At 37.1% G+C, this 20000-nt stretch overlaps 1 protein-coding gene across 1 annotated transcript in view; it reads left to right on the top strand.

Annotated features, from left to right (window-relative positions):
* The window catches only part of DOCK2 (dedicator of cytokinesis 2), a 134617-nt gene that overhangs the window by 12100 nt on the left and 102517 nt on the right, over window positions 1-20000 (top strand). Inside the window, exons 3-12 of the mRNA XM_072398983.1 lie at window positions 522-562; window positions 2076-2131; window positions 3087-3215; window positions 3662-3797; window positions 6218-6372; window positions 7677-7710; window positions 8345-8480; window positions 10452-10527; window positions 16261-16337; window positions 18890-19015. Of these exons, the coding sequence (XP_072255084.1) occupies window positions 522-562; window positions 2076-2131; window positions 3087-3215; window positions 3662-3797; window positions 6218-6372; window positions 7677-7710; window positions 8345-8480; window positions 10452-10527; window positions 16261-16337; window positions 18890-19015 (966 nt within the window). The remainder of the gene's footprint in view (window positions 1-521; window positions 563-2075; window positions 2132-3086; window positions 3216-3661; window positions 3798-6217; window positions 6373-7676; window positions 7711-8344; window positions 8481-10451; window positions 10528-16260; window positions 16338-18889; window positions 19016-20000) is intronic.

The raw sequence follows: 20000 nt of genomic DNA, 5'->3' as shown, positions 1-20000 counted from the left end.
ACACTATACCGTACAGAGTAGCATACCTTAGTGTGTATTAGTAAATGCACAGTACAGTGTACAGGAGGTGAGTGGGGTGCAATACAGAATGCACAACACACAGAGCAGAGTACTGTGAAGTGCAGAACAAAAGGCAAAGTGCACAGTGGAGGGCAATGTGTTTTTAACAAGAGGTTATTTTAACTCCTGTCATGACTCCTGTCAGACTCCTGTCATGAAATGTATTGGATAAAAAAAAAATTACAGCCATTGTTTGTGCAGTACCACCTATATATATATACTGATCAAGTGCATGTGTTAAAATGTGTGTTTTGACATGCTGAGACCCCTGTTTGTTCTTCCATGAAAGTTATGCTAATATCTTACACAGGCAATTTTGTATTATTATTATTTGAAAATTCCATAGAAGAACAATAGCTCATGCCTGGCTTGCTTGTATAGCAATTTTATTACTGATGAGAATGTTTAATAGATAATAGACACAATAGATAATAGATACATTTGTGTATTTTTAATTTTAGAATGGTACAAAGGATATCTGGTAAAACAGAGAACACATGAGGTAAGATTCAATTGGTTCTATATTTCAAATGAGACTTGCAGACTTTTTTTACAGATTTATTTTTTGTGTCCAGAGACACAACCCACCTGCTTCCCTGAGCATGCGATTTGTACGGGGGACATGGTCCTCAGCGGAGGCTGTTGCGGCCTCCCAGGGGGGTTAGAAGAAGGACCCCGCTCGGGGGCGCACCGGTCAGAGCCGTGGTCCTCTAAAATTTTCTCACAGACCACCAGTGGTCCACGGACCACCAGTTGGCAACCGCTGTTGTAGACACAGGAAGTATAAGGTAAGTCCTTGTATAACCTTTCATCTAACCACTGGGCAGCATGGTGGCTCAGTGGTTAGCACTCCTGCCTTTGCAGCGCTGGGTCCCAGGTTTGAATCTTGGCCAGGACACTATCTGCATGGAGTTTTCGGTAATAGCGGGCACCCCTGACGTGTGCCTCTGGGAATGGGAAAATATGCTGACTGGAACCCTGCATAATGTACTGCAGCTCTAGATTCGGTATATAACGCCCTAATCCAACATAGAAAATTAGGGCCAAAGCCCCATGTGCTAAGTGGAGTAAAAAGATATGACCAAGATACTGTGTCAAAAGCTTTGCAGATGTCAAGAGACAATAACATAGCTGGAGTACGTCTGGATTTCGCTGATTCGCTAATCAAGTGAAGCAGCCTGTGGATATTATCACCAGCATGTCTCTGGGGTATGAACCCAACTTGTTCTCTGCCAATCATACTACCAATATCAGTATAAAGGTGGGATGTCCAAGTTTAACAGTGAAATAGTTCTATAGTTGGACCAAGAACTATGGTCTAAATTAGGCTTAGGTAACATACAAATATTTGCAGATAGGGTATCTGGGCGAAAAACCTCCCCTTCAGGAGTTGGTTAAATAATTTTACCAGGCGAAGGACAAGCAGATCAGAGAACTTGGGAGAGATGAGGTCCCAGTCTCCTATGTGGTTTAAGCATCTTTATAGCATGTTAGATATGTATTAGGTGCTTCAAGTGACATATGCCACAAGTCGGTTATCTGCTTGAGACTAGCTCCTGATAGTTTAGTACGTATTTCTTCAGGGGAAATGGTATCAGGGGCAGCATAGAGTTTACGCAAATGAGAATGGAACTTTGACAGGGTTTTAATAGGCTGACTAGATGTGCCAAAGTTTGATATGAAAAACAACTGAAATTTTACCTTACATACAAGAGTTGTCTGCCCTTTTATGTAAACTGAAATTTCTGAGTTTAGGTATGCTTTAAGAATACAACAGAAAGTGAAAAAAACTTCCCCCCTGTAGTGGCACAGATAATTTTACTTATTCCGATGGAATATATTTTTTCCAAAGATTTAATTACAAAACATGTTAAGTGTGTGTTAGTGATTATGTTTCTAATAATGATCTATTGTTGAATGTTTCATCATGCATTTGTACATTTACAATATAACCCCCCCCCCCCCACCCAAAAAATAAAATAATAAAGTCTTATTTCTTTTTTTTTTCTCCACAGGGGATATTCCCTAAATCTTTTATTCATATTAAGGATGTCCTAATTCAAAAGAAAAGGTAAGCTCACTTCCTTTTCATGGTAGCTATTCAGAGTATGAACCATACATCACTCCAAACAGATTAGAGTGGCCAGAAGTATATTATACATAACACTATAGATATAAAAATATGTATATGTTTAATATTGCATATAAATGGGGACAATGCTGAGAAATGCAGCTCCCTTGCAGCAGGCAAACTATTGATTGGGTATGCAAAATATACACTGTATAGGTTAGCACTAATACTACAGAGGAACTACATGTCTCAGCTATTATGACATCAGTTTACATGCAATGTTACTGTCCAAAACAGCAAACATAACAATTTAAAATAAAATAATTTCTGGGGTTGCAAGATGAAAGCTTCCAGATATTTACAGCATCTTCATGATAGTTGAATTATCTGCTGCACTTCCACAAAAACAGCATCAGTTAGTCCAATGATACATAAAAAGGAGGAAATTATTTTTAAGACAGGACATGTGAAGTAAAGTTGAACAATATTTCACGTGTGATAAGGATACTAAAACTCTACCTGTTGGCTAGATATATATGTTCACAATATTTCATAATTTGAAAAACTCTACTTTAAGAGATCAAGCTATTGTAGTAAGCCGCATGTGTGCAGAACTATAGTGAAAAACTTTTAGCAACACATCTACAAAAACACATTTTACTGTATCTAATCTTGCAACATGTCTAATTAGTATGGGTTTAACCTTAGTTTGAATATCATTGTTGTAGATTAGACATAACATGATGTGTTGCATATGTATAAATATTTCATGTTTACCTGATACTCAATATTTTGCCTTTACAGTCATAAAAAACTAAAACTTCCTCCTTGGTCATAAAATAGACCAAAATACCATGCTAATATTTTTGCAAACTAAACGCACAAGATTTCATAATAAATGCATTAAAATATGTTCCCCAACGGGTATGATCATTCTATTGATTTCTCTATCTAGGAACACAGAACATATAGTGCCAGCTGAAATTCCATTGGTGCGAGAAGTTACAGCTACTCTAAGGGAATGGGGCAATATTTGGAAACAGCTATATACAGTAAGAAATATTACTTTGGTTTCAACAGCTGGGTTCTAAAGAATTAACGGTAATATGACATTTATTTTTCGAACAAAAAAAAACTCTCTCAGCTTTCTGGCACAGATATTCATAATCATTTCTGGCTTCAAAACTGTCAAATCCCAGCTTCTCTGACAAGGGAAGAAGTTGATCAAGCACATGTAATCTTTGGCCTACTGACTTCGGATTACTGCAGAGGTGATAATAAAGGCCAACAGATCTCTATTATTCAAATAAGAAACAGTCACCTGTGCTATGACATTGTATTTGAGACACACTTGTAATAGTGACAAAGCTGAACAAAAAAAAACACAATTAAAAGGATTTAGGTGTAATATTACAATATTAAAAAAATATTACTGGAATAAATAGCAAAGCACATGTGTGTTGCTTGTTCCTGCATGACCATGTGATCTATTGATATTTGTTACTGTACTGACACATGTCATACTTACAGGATTCTTGAACTTGATCTGATTGTTCGAGATGAAGATGGAAATATTCTGGATCCAGACAAAACAAGTGTGATTAGATTGTTTGATGCCCACAAAGAAGCTACTGAGAAAATAACAGAGCGCATAAAGGAAGAAATGGTAATTAAGCACAATCTTTTTTTTTCTTACTTAGCAATGTGTTGACCTAAATACTATTTGTGATTTCTAATGATGACCATAGTTTTAGAACATACTTAGTTGTTCTGCCAAAGGACTACTTTTTCAATTGGATTATAGTAGGGGTTATGTAAATCTTTTACATTGAAACTGACCAAACAAAGCCCATAAGTTTGAATTATATTCTAAAAATTAGAAATGTTTTCATTTTTTCATCTTTTGTCATGTTCTTGGACAATGGGCCTGATTTATCAAAGCTCTTCAAAACTGGAGAAGATAGACCATTTTGGGGTAATATGTTTTCCAGCAAACCTGGAAAAGGTCTAGTCCAGGATTAAAAAACATTTGCCAATTGATAGCAAAATATTTTTAAGAAATACATTCCAGGTTTGTTTGATCACACAGGTTCCCCCATGAAAGTCTCCAGTCTTGGAGAGTTTTTATAAATCAGGCCCAATGAGCATCTGTCTTGACACAATTTTTTGAAACCAATGTAATTGGATTAAGGTAATTTAATTTTCTGTGTAGGTTTAAATACATGTTATGAGATTTGGCCAACAATTATTTATTTGGGAATGCCAAGAGTGATACAAAGCTAATATTGTCACAAAACAGATTGAATAGCTACAATATGTTCTGGACAAATGAAAGCAAGAAAATTAGATAAAACAAAGATTTTAAAATACGTAAATAAATATAAAAAAAAATGTATTCTGGTGCAATTTTACAATTTTTACAATTTAGGAAAATAGGGGTACAATTAATCAGTGTAACAAAAAATCTTCCTTTCTGGAATTTTAAAATTACTGTTTGAAGCACTGGTAATTATTTCAAGGAGATTCTGAAATGCTGGCATAGTAGCCCTATAAATAAAATGCCTTTTGTCCTGCATAGTCAGACTAAGACAGGAGGGCTCTATATGCTTTTTTTCAGTAGATGTTAATAAAATCACATTTCGTATTATTTGTTTCACACCATGAATTCCTTCTAGATTGAATAGAAACTTCAGTGATAGAAGACCGAACAAAACATTATTTTAGAAGATAGATGCCTTATTACTTCCTGATCATGCTCTGATCAGAAATAGGTACCTAGGCAGGGAAAACATTAACTACTGACTGCTTGGACTTGCAGACTACTAAAAGTACAGGGGATTGCTGTGATTCTCATATTAGAGACTAGTTTCTGCCGAAACCTAACTTTACTTTTAGCTCCCCTATACCTCCAGGAACATGGTATCACAATCATCAAGATCAGGAAAAATTTTCTTATCAACTTGCAAGTAAAAATTCACCTGTGAAAAAAAAAAAATTGGCAGTAAAACATAAGTAGAGAAAACTGTGAGAAATAGGAGCAGAATTCACAATTTTTCAGCGGCTACTGGATGTGCAAAATACAAATAAAGTTATGATTTAAAGGTTCAAGCTACAATTTGCAAATCTCGACCTGCATGTTTGGTTGTACAAAAAAATTAATTATTGTTTACAAGTATCTGCAAATTATTATTCACTTGTATTTATTTTGCACCAACATATTACTCAGTGCTTTACAAAGTCAATTGTCATATCACTAACTGTCACAATCTAAGATGTCTATCATAGCCATATGTTATTAACACTGACTAAGGACAATTTTAAGGAAAAGCCAAAAAACCTAACTGCATGTTTTTTTTGGGATGTGGGCGCTAACAGTAGGAGAACATACAAACTACTTGCTGATGGTGTATTGGCTAAGGTTTAAACCTGTGACCTAAATTTGCTTACTCAGGAGAATCACTGAAGGTAAATATACTAAAAATATGGCATTTTCATAAATGTACCAGACATGCAGTCAATATATAAAATATACATATATATGGATACTTACTTGCCAATGTAACAATAGATTTATTAGATCAATCAAGTTTGTCAGAATCCTTTGTTTTTTAAAATGTATGTTATTAGTGATGTGGCGATCTAAATGAAATCATGTTGGCCAAAGACTTGATATACGTAGAAAAAAAATATATATACTGTATAAAAATCATTAAAAGCTAAATTTTCCTGCCATCTCTGCATAATTCATAATACCTTCTATTCTCTCAAAGAAAATGTTTATATTGGTCATTGCCCTGTTTCACTCTACATCATCCTGAGGTATATAGATGCCAGCACATCAAGATAAAGCTTTATTTGTACCATATACCAAGGATAATTCAGGGCCATCAGGATTCTTGTATCAAAATGTATTAAAAAATAAAAAAAATATTTGATAAGTCTTTAAAATGGCATGAATGCACTTATCTAAAAAGTGTGCATAATTTTCATTCTAAATTATACATTCATTTTAATTCATGAAATATAATTGAATACATTCATTTTAATTTATACCTTTTTTCATTATTTACCTTATTTGCTTTCCAGTTCAAAGATCAGAGTGACTATAGTGTGCATGGCCGTGTATCGTCCGCACCTACATATGGTCTTTATGTCTTTGTACGGAATTTTGTATGCAGAATAGGAGAAGATGCTGAACTTTTTATGTCACTATATGATCCTCAGAAGCAAACAATTATAAGGTAGGAAATACTTCTTAGTCATGCCTGTTTTGTAGCTTTAAAGCTTTGTTTCTGTACTTGGAGATGCAAGGCTCTCTGTTTTTAAACTATAGGTACTGTTAGATGAGTTTTGGGGATGAGATTTGTTAATGGCATTACTGTGCTCCACACTGTTCTTATTGCCATAGAGAAGGCTGTACCTCAGGATCTGCAGTGCAAGGATTTACCTGCAGTTGCTGTGTTAGATCTAATAATGTGTGCTCTCTATACGTCTTGATAGCGGTAACCCCGAGCCACACTCAGGATAGCTAAAAAAAAAATAAGGACTTACCTGGTCCCATCGGAGTCCTCCAGTGTCCTGCCATCCTCTGACTGCATCCTCCTTGTCCCCCGTCTGTCCCCCGTCGAGTGCACTGATGTTCCCCGGGATGTTGGTGCGTGTAAGCGTGGCAGGGAATTCAAAATATTTTGGATTGGATTCAATACAAAATAACTGTATTGAATCCACTACATATATATATGCTACTGTACAGTTATAGTAGAGGTTTCAGTAGTTTTGCTTTATTTATGCACCCTTGTTTTAACAGATTTTTGTATTTTTTATTTAAAGTTTATTAATACATTTATCATATTTATTAAATATTTGACATATTTTGGTGAGTTATGCCTAAGAATTACAGGCCTACAATGTAAAATACATTTTCATAAAAGATAATGTAGATATATATATGCAGATAGGAATGTACGGCCCAGGAGGTTAATACAGTCTAGGGCAGGGGTCGGCAACCTGCGGCTCGCGAGCCACATGCGGCTCTTTAGATGTGAAGCTGCGGTAGTATGCAGGGCATCAAATCCATGCTTCAGCACCATGGTACAGTGGTCAATATCTCTAATTTCTTTAAGAAGGTGCTCCATTACCTGTTTAGACATGGGTTGCAGAGTGTTATGAACTATCACATTTAACTTGCTTAATATGTCTACCTTAGAGCCCAGAGGGGGGTCTCATCAGGAGTGGCTGCAGCCTGACGCTATTTTAGCTGCATTCCAGGGCTTCCATAATTTGCTTCATCCTAAATACCTAAACATGCTTAAGAAACATTTTAAAAAATATTTTTGTTCCAAAATATTTAGGTGATTGAAGCCAGTACAACTTTACCTCATTTGACAGGAGAAGTTTAGCATATAATGTGACTTTGGACAGACTTAATTCATTGAACCATGTGCAAATTTAAAAAAATATATATTATTTTTTAAATTTACACCAAACATGACTGGGTGTTCTTTGCAAAGTTGATTTTTAAATTTTTTTGCTTAAATTCTTATAGGAATCTCATAGATCCTTATACCACTGTGGCTAATGTGATTTGCTTTTCCACATGGTTGTAGGGACACATTTGGTTAAAGGATTTTTACTATAAGAGCCGGCACACTTTACACAGTGTGACCAAATTACTGTAATGCTATGCTATTTTTAATGTTTATTATAAACATAGTTCCAGAGGCAGAAGTTGATTCCACTTTGTGCTGCCACTGGATAACCACATAGAGTACAATTGTAGGTAATTGTAGTTCCCTAAATGGTCTCTGTGTTTTTCCCTAATAATGACAAGAGCACAGTTATTCTCAACGCAAGGTTTTTTGATGATGTTTTGATATTGCACCTGCTACACGCCTAAACCCTTAGTAAAGCTTTGTATAGGTGTACTGTAGTGTATCATGCGTAGCATTAGTAACTCATTGGTCAATATTACTTGCCTGGAGTTTCTTTTTTCATTTACAGAGCTTCTTAAAAAGAAAATTTTTATCAGAAGGTACTAATTTACCAATAAGTGGCTTAATACTTATACTTATAACTCATAGTCATAACCTTGCAGTTGTCAAGCAGCTCAAAAAAAAAAAAAAAAAAAAATCGATATATAAAACACATATAACATATGTTATATATGCTATAAATTAGATATGTATAACATAATAATAATTTTATTTTATATAGGATCTTGGAAACAAAGATCTTAACAGGGATCGGATTTACTTAGTATGCCAGATAGTAAGGATTGGGCGAATGGACCTTAAGGAAACCAACATAAAGAAATGCACACAAGGATTAAGGCGTCCCTTTGGTGTAGCAGGTGCAGTATCAGAACATAATTCATATATTATTAAATAGGAATACTACAACAGAACAGATTCATACTTGTAAGCACTTAAAGCAGACCTTTCCCCAAAATTGTTATAGTATAATAATTTAATAATTGCCCGCATAAACATTTAAAAAATAGTAAATGGAAGTGGTCTGCTTTATGTGTGCATCATCAGTAGACCTATTTTCCTTAGGGGATGAACCCTGTGAATAGTTTTTCTTGCATAATTGTACTCAGGCTTAACTACATTCTGAGATTTATATTGATCATGAACTCTAGAATGTCTAGCAGAGTTTCCAGACCAATGCAACTGCTATATGCATTTCAAAATGAGGTAAACCTTTGAAAAGTTAAATATTAAGTACCAATATACCATCCTGTTTAGATGTGTACACAACAGCTTGGAGAATGAAACACCATAAAGGTTTGCAGTACACAAGAGATTACTTAAAATGAAGAGGTAGAGAATCAGCATAATACACAGACTGAAAAGTCAACACAGGCAGGAAATAATGGATGATTGTAACTACCTAGAATTTGGCTGGTGTATTAAAAGAATATTTTATGGTGCAATTTGTTGAAGTCTGAACTAGAAATAATGCTTTATTAGACATGATATTTTCATACAAACCAGAATTTATTACATTTAATTTAAGTTATAAACGGGAAGCACAAATGGAAAAGATGAAAACAATGCATTTTTCCAATGATAAAAGCTTCTGTCTATGATTTAGCCTGTGAAGGAATATTATCTTTGAAGAACAAGGTGCAGAAGTTTTCAAGTCAATTGTATGCAAACTGCACATAGTTAAGTCTATATGATATATAGAAAAGAGAGGGGTTTTATAAGTGTCTTGGAGATAAGTAAATTAACATATAGTCCTATAGGTAGAATCCTCTAATATATTTTTTTTTAAACGCTGAAGTGTATCCTGTGACGATATGGTTCATCTATGTAAACATTTGGGCATTACCTTTTAAACATAAAAACCAAAATATTACATCTTTTATTTAAAACTCCATTTATGTTATTTAAACCAAAGTAAAAAGGGAGCTACCTTTAAAAATATTTAGGGCAAGTATAGCACCAGGACTAGGTGGCTTACACCCATGTATTCTCATAGAGCTGAGCTCTGTGATTTCAAATCTTTTTTTTTCTAATTATTAGTAACTATTTATTCACCAATTCATACCAATGGTTTGACATATTCACAAAAGAATCTATAGAGTCTATACCAAGTAACTGTAGACCTGTAAATGTAACTTCTATAGTTTAGAAAAAACTGTAGAATCTGATAAAAGACCACATAAAAGAGTTTTTGCTAGAAAATAATATAGTAAATAGTGGTGGTCAGATTGTTCTGATTGGATTCTGTCTCAGATTAGAGCTATCTTGTGCAATCAGAGCTCAATTCCAAATGCAGATGTCCCACGTGGTAAAATCGTCCAGTGACAAGTCACCACTTTGGCACACCTGTTGACATCTCCTACGTTTTCTGTTACTATGCTGGTAAGACAGGGACGAGCTTGGGCAGATGCCATTTTCTGCTACTTCTAATCAGGGACAGAGGATGAAGTGAATAGGGACAAACAGAAACAAAAAAAAAATCACTCATTTCTAGTTATACATGGACAATTGTTGCTAAAAAATAACTTGTTTTTGTTATAATTACGACAGTTAAAACAAATACCAGTAATATTTTCCAGTTATACACAGGCTTTTTGTCCCCCTGTTGCTAATGACATCACCTGTTTTCCTATATTGGGGTTCATTTAATAAAGGAAAACAAGCTTTTCACATAGCACAGTGAATTGTCCCCTGATTATTATCATTAGTAATGAAATGAAAAGTCCTGTTTTTTTACATTCATATTAAACCAACTCCTTCCATGTCACTTTTAAGCATTTTAATAATGTACAATAATGCCTGTTTGACATAGAAATATTTTACTTTTTTAGTCATGGATATCACTGATATGATTAAAGGTAAAGCAGAAAGCGATGAAGAAAAACAACACTTTATACCATTCCACCCGTAAGTATTTAAAAGTTGAATTAGTTACACATACTGAATTTAATTTATGAATTGGTAGTGAAAATTGTCAATATTTAGAACAGGTGGTCCCAGTCCCTGGATTAAGGACATCCGACGACTCCTAGATACAAACGGGGCTTCCCTGCTCACTCATGTGCAGGACGGAGGCAGGAGGGTGGAAGGGTGGTTTGCATGGCTTGCAGAAAAATTTTTTTTGCTAAACACAGCTGAGGTTGTGGGTGATCTTAAGGACCGAAGGATGAATAAGTTAGTCCAGTTGAAGGGTGGGTAAGTGGCACTGTGAATATAGGGGCTTTGAAACAATGGAATGTCCTAATGTTGAGTCTCAGCCAAGGTAGTCCTCATATGGAGTTGTCAGGGCGGTGGAGGAATGAAAGTGTTGTAGCCTGTGATGATCCAGAACAATGCTGGTTAATCTTTCATTAATACACATGCTATCAATCCAGATTGTGTTTTCCAGGCTTGAGCAATGGTTTGTTTACAAGCAATACATACATGGCTAGTTTACATTGGAATTGTCGCAAGTTAGATGGTGTAAGATGCAGCAGGGCAGACCAGGAATCCACAATAGTGCCTTCAGAGGTCAGAAGGCCTGCGTCCAGAACCTAGCTTACTGTGGAGTATGCCCACCAGGTGTGAAGTACGTCCACTGTACTCTGGCAGCCCCTGAAACACATGGCAGAAAGAGAGGGATGTAGGTGTGCCAGTCTTGAAGGGACCATGTACCAGCTCATTAGCACCTTAAGGGCTAACTCCTGCGTACAGATTTTTTTAGAGCATGTTTCAGTGGTTGCTCAAATATCTCTCCATACCTCACCGGGGTGTTGCACACCTAGATCCCTTTCCCAGCCTACAACCTAAGAGTGGGAGTGAGTGGATGGTAAGAGTATACCAGTGATACTCCAAAACTCCTAAATAAAGTAAGGGGAGTTACCAACTGTCTTCTGCTTATCAGGTAAGCCACCCAGTGGTTTACCTGCATGTACCAGAAAAATTCTTCATAGGGAATGTCATAATTATCCCTAGGGGTCTTCCAAGAACTAATGGTTTGCCTTTGTAGTAAAGTATGTAGTGTGGTGATGCCCTGGGTGGTCCACCAGGTGAAGCTGGCTGGCGACTCAAAGCCAAGTTAAAACATGGGATTATGTGTTGTGGTGAGGATAAGGAGGAGGAGTGAAATGAGGTTGCTGGAATATTTTAATGAGTCCCATATGTGGAATGTGTGCCTTAACAAAGGATTTGTAACGGTGGGCCTCAAGGTGGGCAAATGCCAGTGTAGTCATGGCACAAATGTGTTTCCAAGGCTACCCATAGGGGCGCTGAGCCAGCTGCAAATATGGCAGTCAGTGTGGCTAGTTGAGCATTCTGAGAATATTTGCAGGAATTTGGGACCCTATAAATTTCATAGTCACTTGTTGAAAGGCTTATTCGCTTGTTGAAAGGTTGACTTGAGGGGTAAAGAAAGGACCCTGAAAAGGGGGGGGGGGGGGGGCATGAAGTCCTTGGCCCGTGGGTTATGTTCCCTCCACACATCAAATCAAACCGCATATAGCGTGTAAGGTGTGGTGGAGCTGGTGCATAGTGGATAGGGATAGGGCACTTTGAAAGCGGTCTAACATTTAGTAAAGAATTAGAGTCCCATCATAAACAGGGTCCCCTTCTCGTGAGCGGAGATCACCTTCAGCAACTGGGAAGAAAAGAACGGTTGATAGGCATTCCGGGCATAATAGGTGACCAATGTTACTTCGTATCAAAGAGTGTACCCTGCAGTAGTGGACACTGAGGTCAGCAATCTTCAAATTACTTTAAAATGTAGTGTTTTTGTGAAAGGCAATTAAGACACCACACTTCTTCTCCCTGAAGGATGCTTGAAAAATAAATTTTTATGTATATGATTAGGGGAAGTTGAGGAGAACCTGGTCTCCTGGATACTCACTACATTGACGTGAAGGGTAGCATTGTATTTAAGAGCCAACCTGCATTTATTGGGGGAATTAAGCCCCTGCATTATGAGATATGATTACCAGATCAGAGCATGGCATTTACAAAATAAAGGAGCATGGGAGCCCATTGACAACACAGACAGCAAGATATGGCTAAGGACATCACTTGAATCTTGAGAGGGGATGGTGGAACAACAAGGAAACTGAAGGGGGAGGGAAGGAGACAAGGAGTGTCACACTTACCTCTTACTCACTAAAGCTCAGGTGCTCAGTTTTCTTCTATCACGTCAGGTTTTTTCTCTACTGCTTAAAATATTGGGATTACTGTAGCATGGATTTGTATAGGCTATTAATTTACACGCAAGACAGTGTGGTCAGAGGTTGTGCGCTGCTCTATGTAGTGAATAAACAAAATTTGTTTTTCTACTTACAGACGTATTTCCTTTTTTTCAGAGCATGTCTGGCTCTGCTGTTTCTCGTCGTGCCTAAGCAACCCTGACTCTTTTTGTTATATCTGTGGCAGTTTCACCATTCCCAGTCAAAGGGAAAACATCAGCACATTTGTAGAGTAAGCCTATTTGGCATATTTCTAAGTTAAACTTGGTGATCAAGATAAGTCTTGGGCCCCTCATAAGGTGTGCAAACAGTGTGTCAAGGGTTTACGGATGTGTTCAAAGGGAACATGTGATGCCATTTGGTATACCTATGGTTTGGTGAGAGCCAGGAGATCATTTCAGTGACTGTTACTTTTGTATAGTGAAATAAATAAAATAAATGTAACAGAGTATCCTAGTCTACCATTAGCTATACACCCAGTGGCTCATTCAGATGAAATCCCGGTGCCGGTTTTCGTTACACTACCCTCTCTTGAAGAACATGATTATGGTGATGAACTAGGTGACAACAATGATGAAGAGTTTGAAATTGAAGAGGACTCTGTTTATTAGGGATTTGCTCAGCATGAGTTGAGTGATCTGCACATGATTTGGGACTATTGTAGAAGGCTTCAGAACTGCTAGCATCAACACTGCGTGAGAAAAACTTACTTGAAAAAAGAAGGGTATCGTACTTTCGAACCAGAGAAATTGCATTTCTCCAGTACTTTAGAACTGACAGTGGCTTTGTGTATTGCTATAACATACTTGGTTTAATGGAGGAATTAGGAATTGTAATCTATAGCTGAACTGAATGGCAACTATTGATTAATAGCTCAAAGCGGAGCTTAAAGTGTGTCCTCCTTCACAATGGAAATATATTTGGGTCAGTCCCAATTGGCCATTCAGTTTCTCTTTGTGAAGAATATGCAGACATAAAGAAAGTCATTGATCTGTTTCAATATCACCAACACAATTGGGTCATTTGTGTTGACCTTAAAATGGTATGCTTCCTTCTTGGTCAGCAACGCAGATACACAAAGTATTCCTGTTATCTGTTCGTGTGGGACAGCAGAGCTCGTGAGAGGCATTTGGTGGAAATTAATTGGCCTCCAAGATCGGTCCTAAAACCAGGTCTGATGAAGCAGTTCGTTAAAGCTTTGCCAACTGAAGGAGAATGTTTCAAGTACATCATTTTGGCATTTCCTAGCCTGCCATTTGAAAAAATAAAGGCCGGTGTGTTTGATGGTCAACAGATCCGCCAGCTCATCAAAGATGAACATTTCATCAGGACAATGTCAGAAGTCGAAAAGAATGCTTGGTTATCATTCAAAGCCATTGTCAAAGATTTTTTTGGAAACACACAAGCAAATTATTAAACAGAAATAGTCCAGAAACTTTTGGAGAGCTACAAAATGCTTGGTTGCAATATGAGCATCAAGGTGCATTTTCTGCATAGCCATCTTTCTAACTTCCCGGAAAATCTTGGTGCAGTCAGTGATGAGCAAGGTGAACGATTCCACCTGGATTTAAAGGTCATGGAAGGACGGTATCAGGGTGGATAGGATGTATATATAATGGCTTACTATTGCATTCGGTGGGATTGTCCTAACACTGAACACTCCAGGAAAAGCTATAAGCATACATTTTTACCTTAACCGCTTACCCAATTATTTTCAAATTTTTTCCTGTAAAAAAAAATGTCAGAATAACAATAAATCATTTTGTATGAACTAAAGAAATTTAAATAAACTGTACATTCAAGTAAATATTTCATTATTTTTTATTGTGTGTAAAATGTGTATGTTTTTTGACAAAAATGGAGGGTACCATGTATTGTAAAAACAGGATGTGATAGCAAAAAACTGGGGTAATTTCTGGATTCACCACCTAAAAATTAGTAAAAAAACAAGTGTAAGTTCTAACAAAATGTGTTCCCCAGTGTAATTCCTTAAATCTGTTTGATCCTTCCCTACTTTAGGTATAACACTAATGTGCACAAAATTTGGGTAAATTCTGGGTAAAAATGTCGCTCTTCTTCTTTAAAAATTAAAATTTATTGCTAATTGAGGTGCTAGTTTATTTCTAAATTTTGTATAATAAATATTAAGGAACCCGTCTGGTCCTGTAGAACTCTTAATTTTTAATGACTTTAACACTGAGTATTTCCTCAATTGTGATTTCTTTATGCTCGTTTTTAAATTGTGGTACCAAAAAACAATTTGTCTTTGCTAGTGAATATTGTAAAGTATGCTCGTATAATTTACTGTAGAAGTCCTCAAACTCTTTCAATTTGTTTATTGGATTTTGAGTTGTTCCACAGAAAAGTATTTATGCTGCCCATCTGATCAACTTCTCCACCCTGGTAGTCAAATGTAAATTAAAATCCATCCTAAGAGATTTTGAGATTCTGTCTGTGGCCTTAAATGCAATTGTGGGTTCTTTTATGCCTTGCTAAAAGGGTCTTATAAGTTTTAGTCCTATTAATTAAGCCTCCTTCTTTTTAAATCTTGAGGCCATTCTAATAAATTCTCCCCTTATAGTGGGCATTATGTGCATCCCAAATTAGTACAAGGAGACGTTTCCTTCAGTTTGTTCAGATCAAAAAAGTGTGTATCAATTTCATAAACTCCTCAGCCTTAACTATTGCCGATAGGAAGAATGTTCCAAAAAAAAAAAAAATATGATCTATTATATAATATTGCTTTTGAGGAGCAAAATAAAAAGTGTAATTCCTAGGAGTGCCCCCTTCTTTCCCAAAGTCGTTTTCCTCCTCCTCAGGAAAAGGGGTATATTTGGGCTGGATCCCACAGAGCTTAAATCAGCTGGCAAAGATTTATTACTGTCCTGAGATCCCCCATTGAACCCCCCACCACAACGCAGAAGCATCAAACTTGTGGCTTTTAACCTGTTGGGAGCCTAATTATAAAGACCCGTCACACGTGTCACTGCACTCTGAATAGCAGGAGAATGCAGCCTCTTTGCTGGCTGCTCTCCTGCACAGACATTAGGACACTTGGCTACTAAACTTCTCCCCCGAACACCTCTGTATAGGAGGCTGGAAGACACCGGTCCCAGTACTGGCCGCTAGTCTATAGAAGTAGTTTGGATGGCAAAATACACTTGGACACTGCATGTAGTCTATGCAAAAATGCCCATTTGTACCAATATTATTTGTTTTGATGGGGCTAAATTTGGTTTAACCATGTACCACCACTTGAAAAATAAGAACTGTAGCTTTACAAGACAGGGAAGATTGGTTGTGAGGTAATATACGTTGGTAGGTGCATTCATTCCCATTTTTAGCAACAATTGCCCATTTAAAGTGTTTATCATTAATTCCTGGATAAAATATGTATGCAAATTACCATTGTTTTCTCTTTGCTTTCTTACAGGGTAGTTGCTGAGAATGATTTTCTGCACAATCTTCTAGGCAAGGTCACAGCTTTAAAAGGAGATAGTGGGGGTCAAGGTAAATAAATTGTCTATTTTTGTGGAATTGTACAGTAAATATGTTTCAGTGGCAAAATAATAGTATTGCAGATGGTATTAGTTTAATGCCTAAAAACATTATATAGTTCAATCTTTTAAAGCATTGTGTTTAAGCATATTTCTGAATAACGCTATTTGCTTGATTAAGGGTTCAAAATATTCAATACACCATGATTTAGTACCATCATGGCAGTACTAAGTGATTTACTGCATCACAAAAAAATAAATATTGTTTGCTGCGTGGTCTCATCCATGTGTCCTATACTAAATCAAGTGCGCTGAATCCAAATCTACCTAGGACGTCAGGTTCTTCAGTTAATTTCATGTATAAATGTGATTAGCTACTTTCTCCTGTTCTGAAGTTACTATGTAATCTTTATACATAATTAAATTTTGCTCATAGTTCCATGACATAGTCATGGAAAAAAACATAAAACATAGTTTTTGTTGCAACAACATATACAATTACACATATATCACCTCAGTACTTGTTCAACACACATGTACACTTCAGAAGGGTTTCAGGCACTTGCTTTTGCATTTGTGGCTCCCCGCTGTCTCCCGTTGCAGAAACCAGCAGTAGTCGTCCATCACATTGGGGTTGCACTGGCCTTGATATCTTGTTTCCATACCAGAAATGTCCTGGTGGAACCTCTCTTCTTGTTCATCACTCACATCACCCAAATTTTGTGGGAGGAAGACCAGATGGGAATGAAGGAAATTAATTTTAAGTGACATTCAGCAGCCAAGTTGATGGTATGCTGTTAGCATGTTGTTCACAAACTCAGCATGGTTTTCAGCTCGCTGGTTGCCCAGGAAGTTTTGTGCAACTAGCCCAAATGAATCCCAAGCAGCAAGTTTAAGTGGGTTGAGTTTGTCTCTGAAATTGGCATCACACATCAAATCGCAGATTGGGGACCAACAAAAATGCCTGCTTTCAGTTTAGCATCTGTTTCCAAACTTCCCTCAGATACTGAAATCCCATACCATCACGATCCATTGCAACAACAAGGTTTTTCATTATTTCAAGTTTAGTACGAAGTGGCGGAAGGTAAACTTTCTGTGGATCAACAAGAGATTTATGCTTCACGTTGTACTGGCCAACAGTGTGTTCAGGTCTGGGTGTCTATTCTTTCACTTTGTAATGGTCATCACGACTGTTCCACAGGCGCAGAAAGCACATATATTTTGTATATCCCAATTGCAGGCCAAGAAGGAGTGCCACCACCTTCAGGTCACCAAAAACACTCCACTTGTGTTCGGAATGGGTAATCAATTTCAAAAAGACCTCCATAAATTCGTATGTCTCTTTCACTCCCTTGGGATGAGCAGGAGGAACAGAAGGTTTTTCGTTACCTTTATGCAGCAATACAGCTTTCAAACTTGTTTTGCTCAAGTCTATGAACAATCTTCACTGCTCGGGTATGTATTCGCAACCTAACTCCATCATCAGACCACTCACATCGGTACAAAAGCAAATGTTGTTTTCCAGGGAGTAATAACCTGCAAACTTTGTGTGACCATCACAAAAGTGTGAAGTTGTCCTTTCTTTTTGTAGCAAATTCCACTCCTTTAATCTGGAGGCTAACAGTTCAGACTTTTCTTTTGACAAAGACAGGTCCCTTACTAGATCATTTAAATCTGGTTAGCTTATAAATGGTGGCTTACCCTCTTCAAATTGGGGTTCATAACATTCTTTAACATTGACATCATCCTCCTGTTCCCAATCTGACATGTCACTGTCAGTAACAACAGATGTAGGAGGGACTGGCACTGGACTCTCTACACGATGTGGCACTGGCTTCAGAGCAGATTCACAATCCGGATAGACAATTTTTGATTTAGTCTTCTTCGAAAACCGATCAATTTTACTCATACAAAAGTAGCAGTCTGAGTGATGGTCTTTTGGCCCACTCCAAACCATAGGTTCAGCCAAAGGCATTTTATTCCTATTCCTATTCAACCATTGTGTTTATCCTGATCTCCAATTTCACATTGAAAGTAATACTTGTAAGCAAATCTCACCCTCTTGGTTCGGTGCGTTGATCACACAGGGTATATTTGCCACAAATATAGCAAAAATTCTCTGGTTTATTAACACAGCTGCTCCTTCTCATCTTTAGCTCAAAACAGACTCACTATGGCCTAGCTGTACTATCCAATAAAATGGTTTTGCACTAGAGACAAGCCCTTGGTCCATCTCGCCTTATATACCTATTTCTGACGCCAGCTCACTGACTTGCCCAAGACATGTCACCAGGGGATGTGATTCAGTTGAGGAGGCAGTTATAAACCGTTATAATGCTCCTATGTAAAAATACATTACCCAATTACAGACCAATGGAACAGCTATAGCATGCCTATAACTTAAAATCTGTACGTGATAGGCAAATTCTGAGTTTAGATTTGGAATCAGCACACTCGATTTTGTGTAAATCACGTGTTATTCCCAGTAGCAAAATTGTTGTGGTGCAGTTATCTAATAGTACTACATATTTAGGGATGATAATGGTAATGATGAATATTTTGCAGGACTGTGGGTGACAGTAAAAATGCTGGTTGGCGATTCTGTACAAATACGCAAGGATTACCCTCATCTCGTGGACAGAACTACAGTGGTTGCAAGGAAGCTGGGATTTCCTGAAATAATTATGCCAGGTAGGTTGTTAAAGTTATCATGCAAACCTATAAATGTAGTGCAGTAACAGGGTTTAGGCAGAATATCTCTACAGTAAACAGTTATCTGTCAAAACAATAATGATCATATTTGTATTAGCCAGTCAGTATTTTTGCTACATTTTGGTAAAGTGGAAGGGTAATACTTGTGCTGAATCAGATGAACAATATGAGTATACTGTAAGACTAACTGCATGTAAAAAATATATTTAATGACATTTTTTATTCTTGGTGAACAACACAGCTGAGCTGTACTTACTAAACTATGTATCTTGATTCTTAATATTAGACATTTTTCATATAATGCCAACATATTGTGCAGCACTGTACATTAAATAGGGGTTACAATGGTAGACAGATACTGTACAGGCAGAGACACAGAATTAGGAGAGGACCCTGCACAGAAGTGCTTACAGTCTGCACAGAAGAAGGTGTGTCTCAGTGAGCTCTCCAAAGATCTACTGGGCACTTGCAGGCCAGGGAGAATGGCCCAATCCTGGGGAAAACCAGGAGCTAGCTCCCCTGACAGTGACTCAGAACTGGAGTCCATGTGTCTTATTGAGGATCTTGGCACAGGACCCCAAGACAGTTAAAGCATTAATGAGTTTTCACAAAAAGTGATGAAGTGATTGCTACTGATTAAAAAGGAAGAAAAATAATGTGGAAGAGGCTGCCATTGTCATTCATGGGGCGATGCCACCTTGTCAAGATGGTATCTTTTCCACGTTTATTGTATACAATTTGTTTATTTGTTTATTTGTGTACAAACTATACCACTTCTATTGAAGCATGCTGACATAAAAGCTCTAAATGAGTTCTTTTCCAGATTTTTATGGCTGGGAAGGAGGCCTCGGATAAAGTTAACTAAATTACAACTCCCAGTGTTGGAAGGGGGCGTTAATTTCCCAAACATCAGGCTTTATAATCTAGCCTGCACTAGTCGCCATGTCATGGATTAGATCGAGGA

Source organism: Pyxicephalus adspersus, chromosome 2, assembly GCF_032062135.1.
Source record: "Pyxicephalus adspersus chromosome 2, UCB_Pads_2.0, whole genome shotgun sequence".
NCBI lineage: Eukaryota > Metazoa > Chordata > Amphibia > Anura > Pyxicephalidae > Pyxicephalus > Pyxicephalus adspersus.
This window is presented reverse-complemented; position numbering and strand designations above follow the sequence as displayed.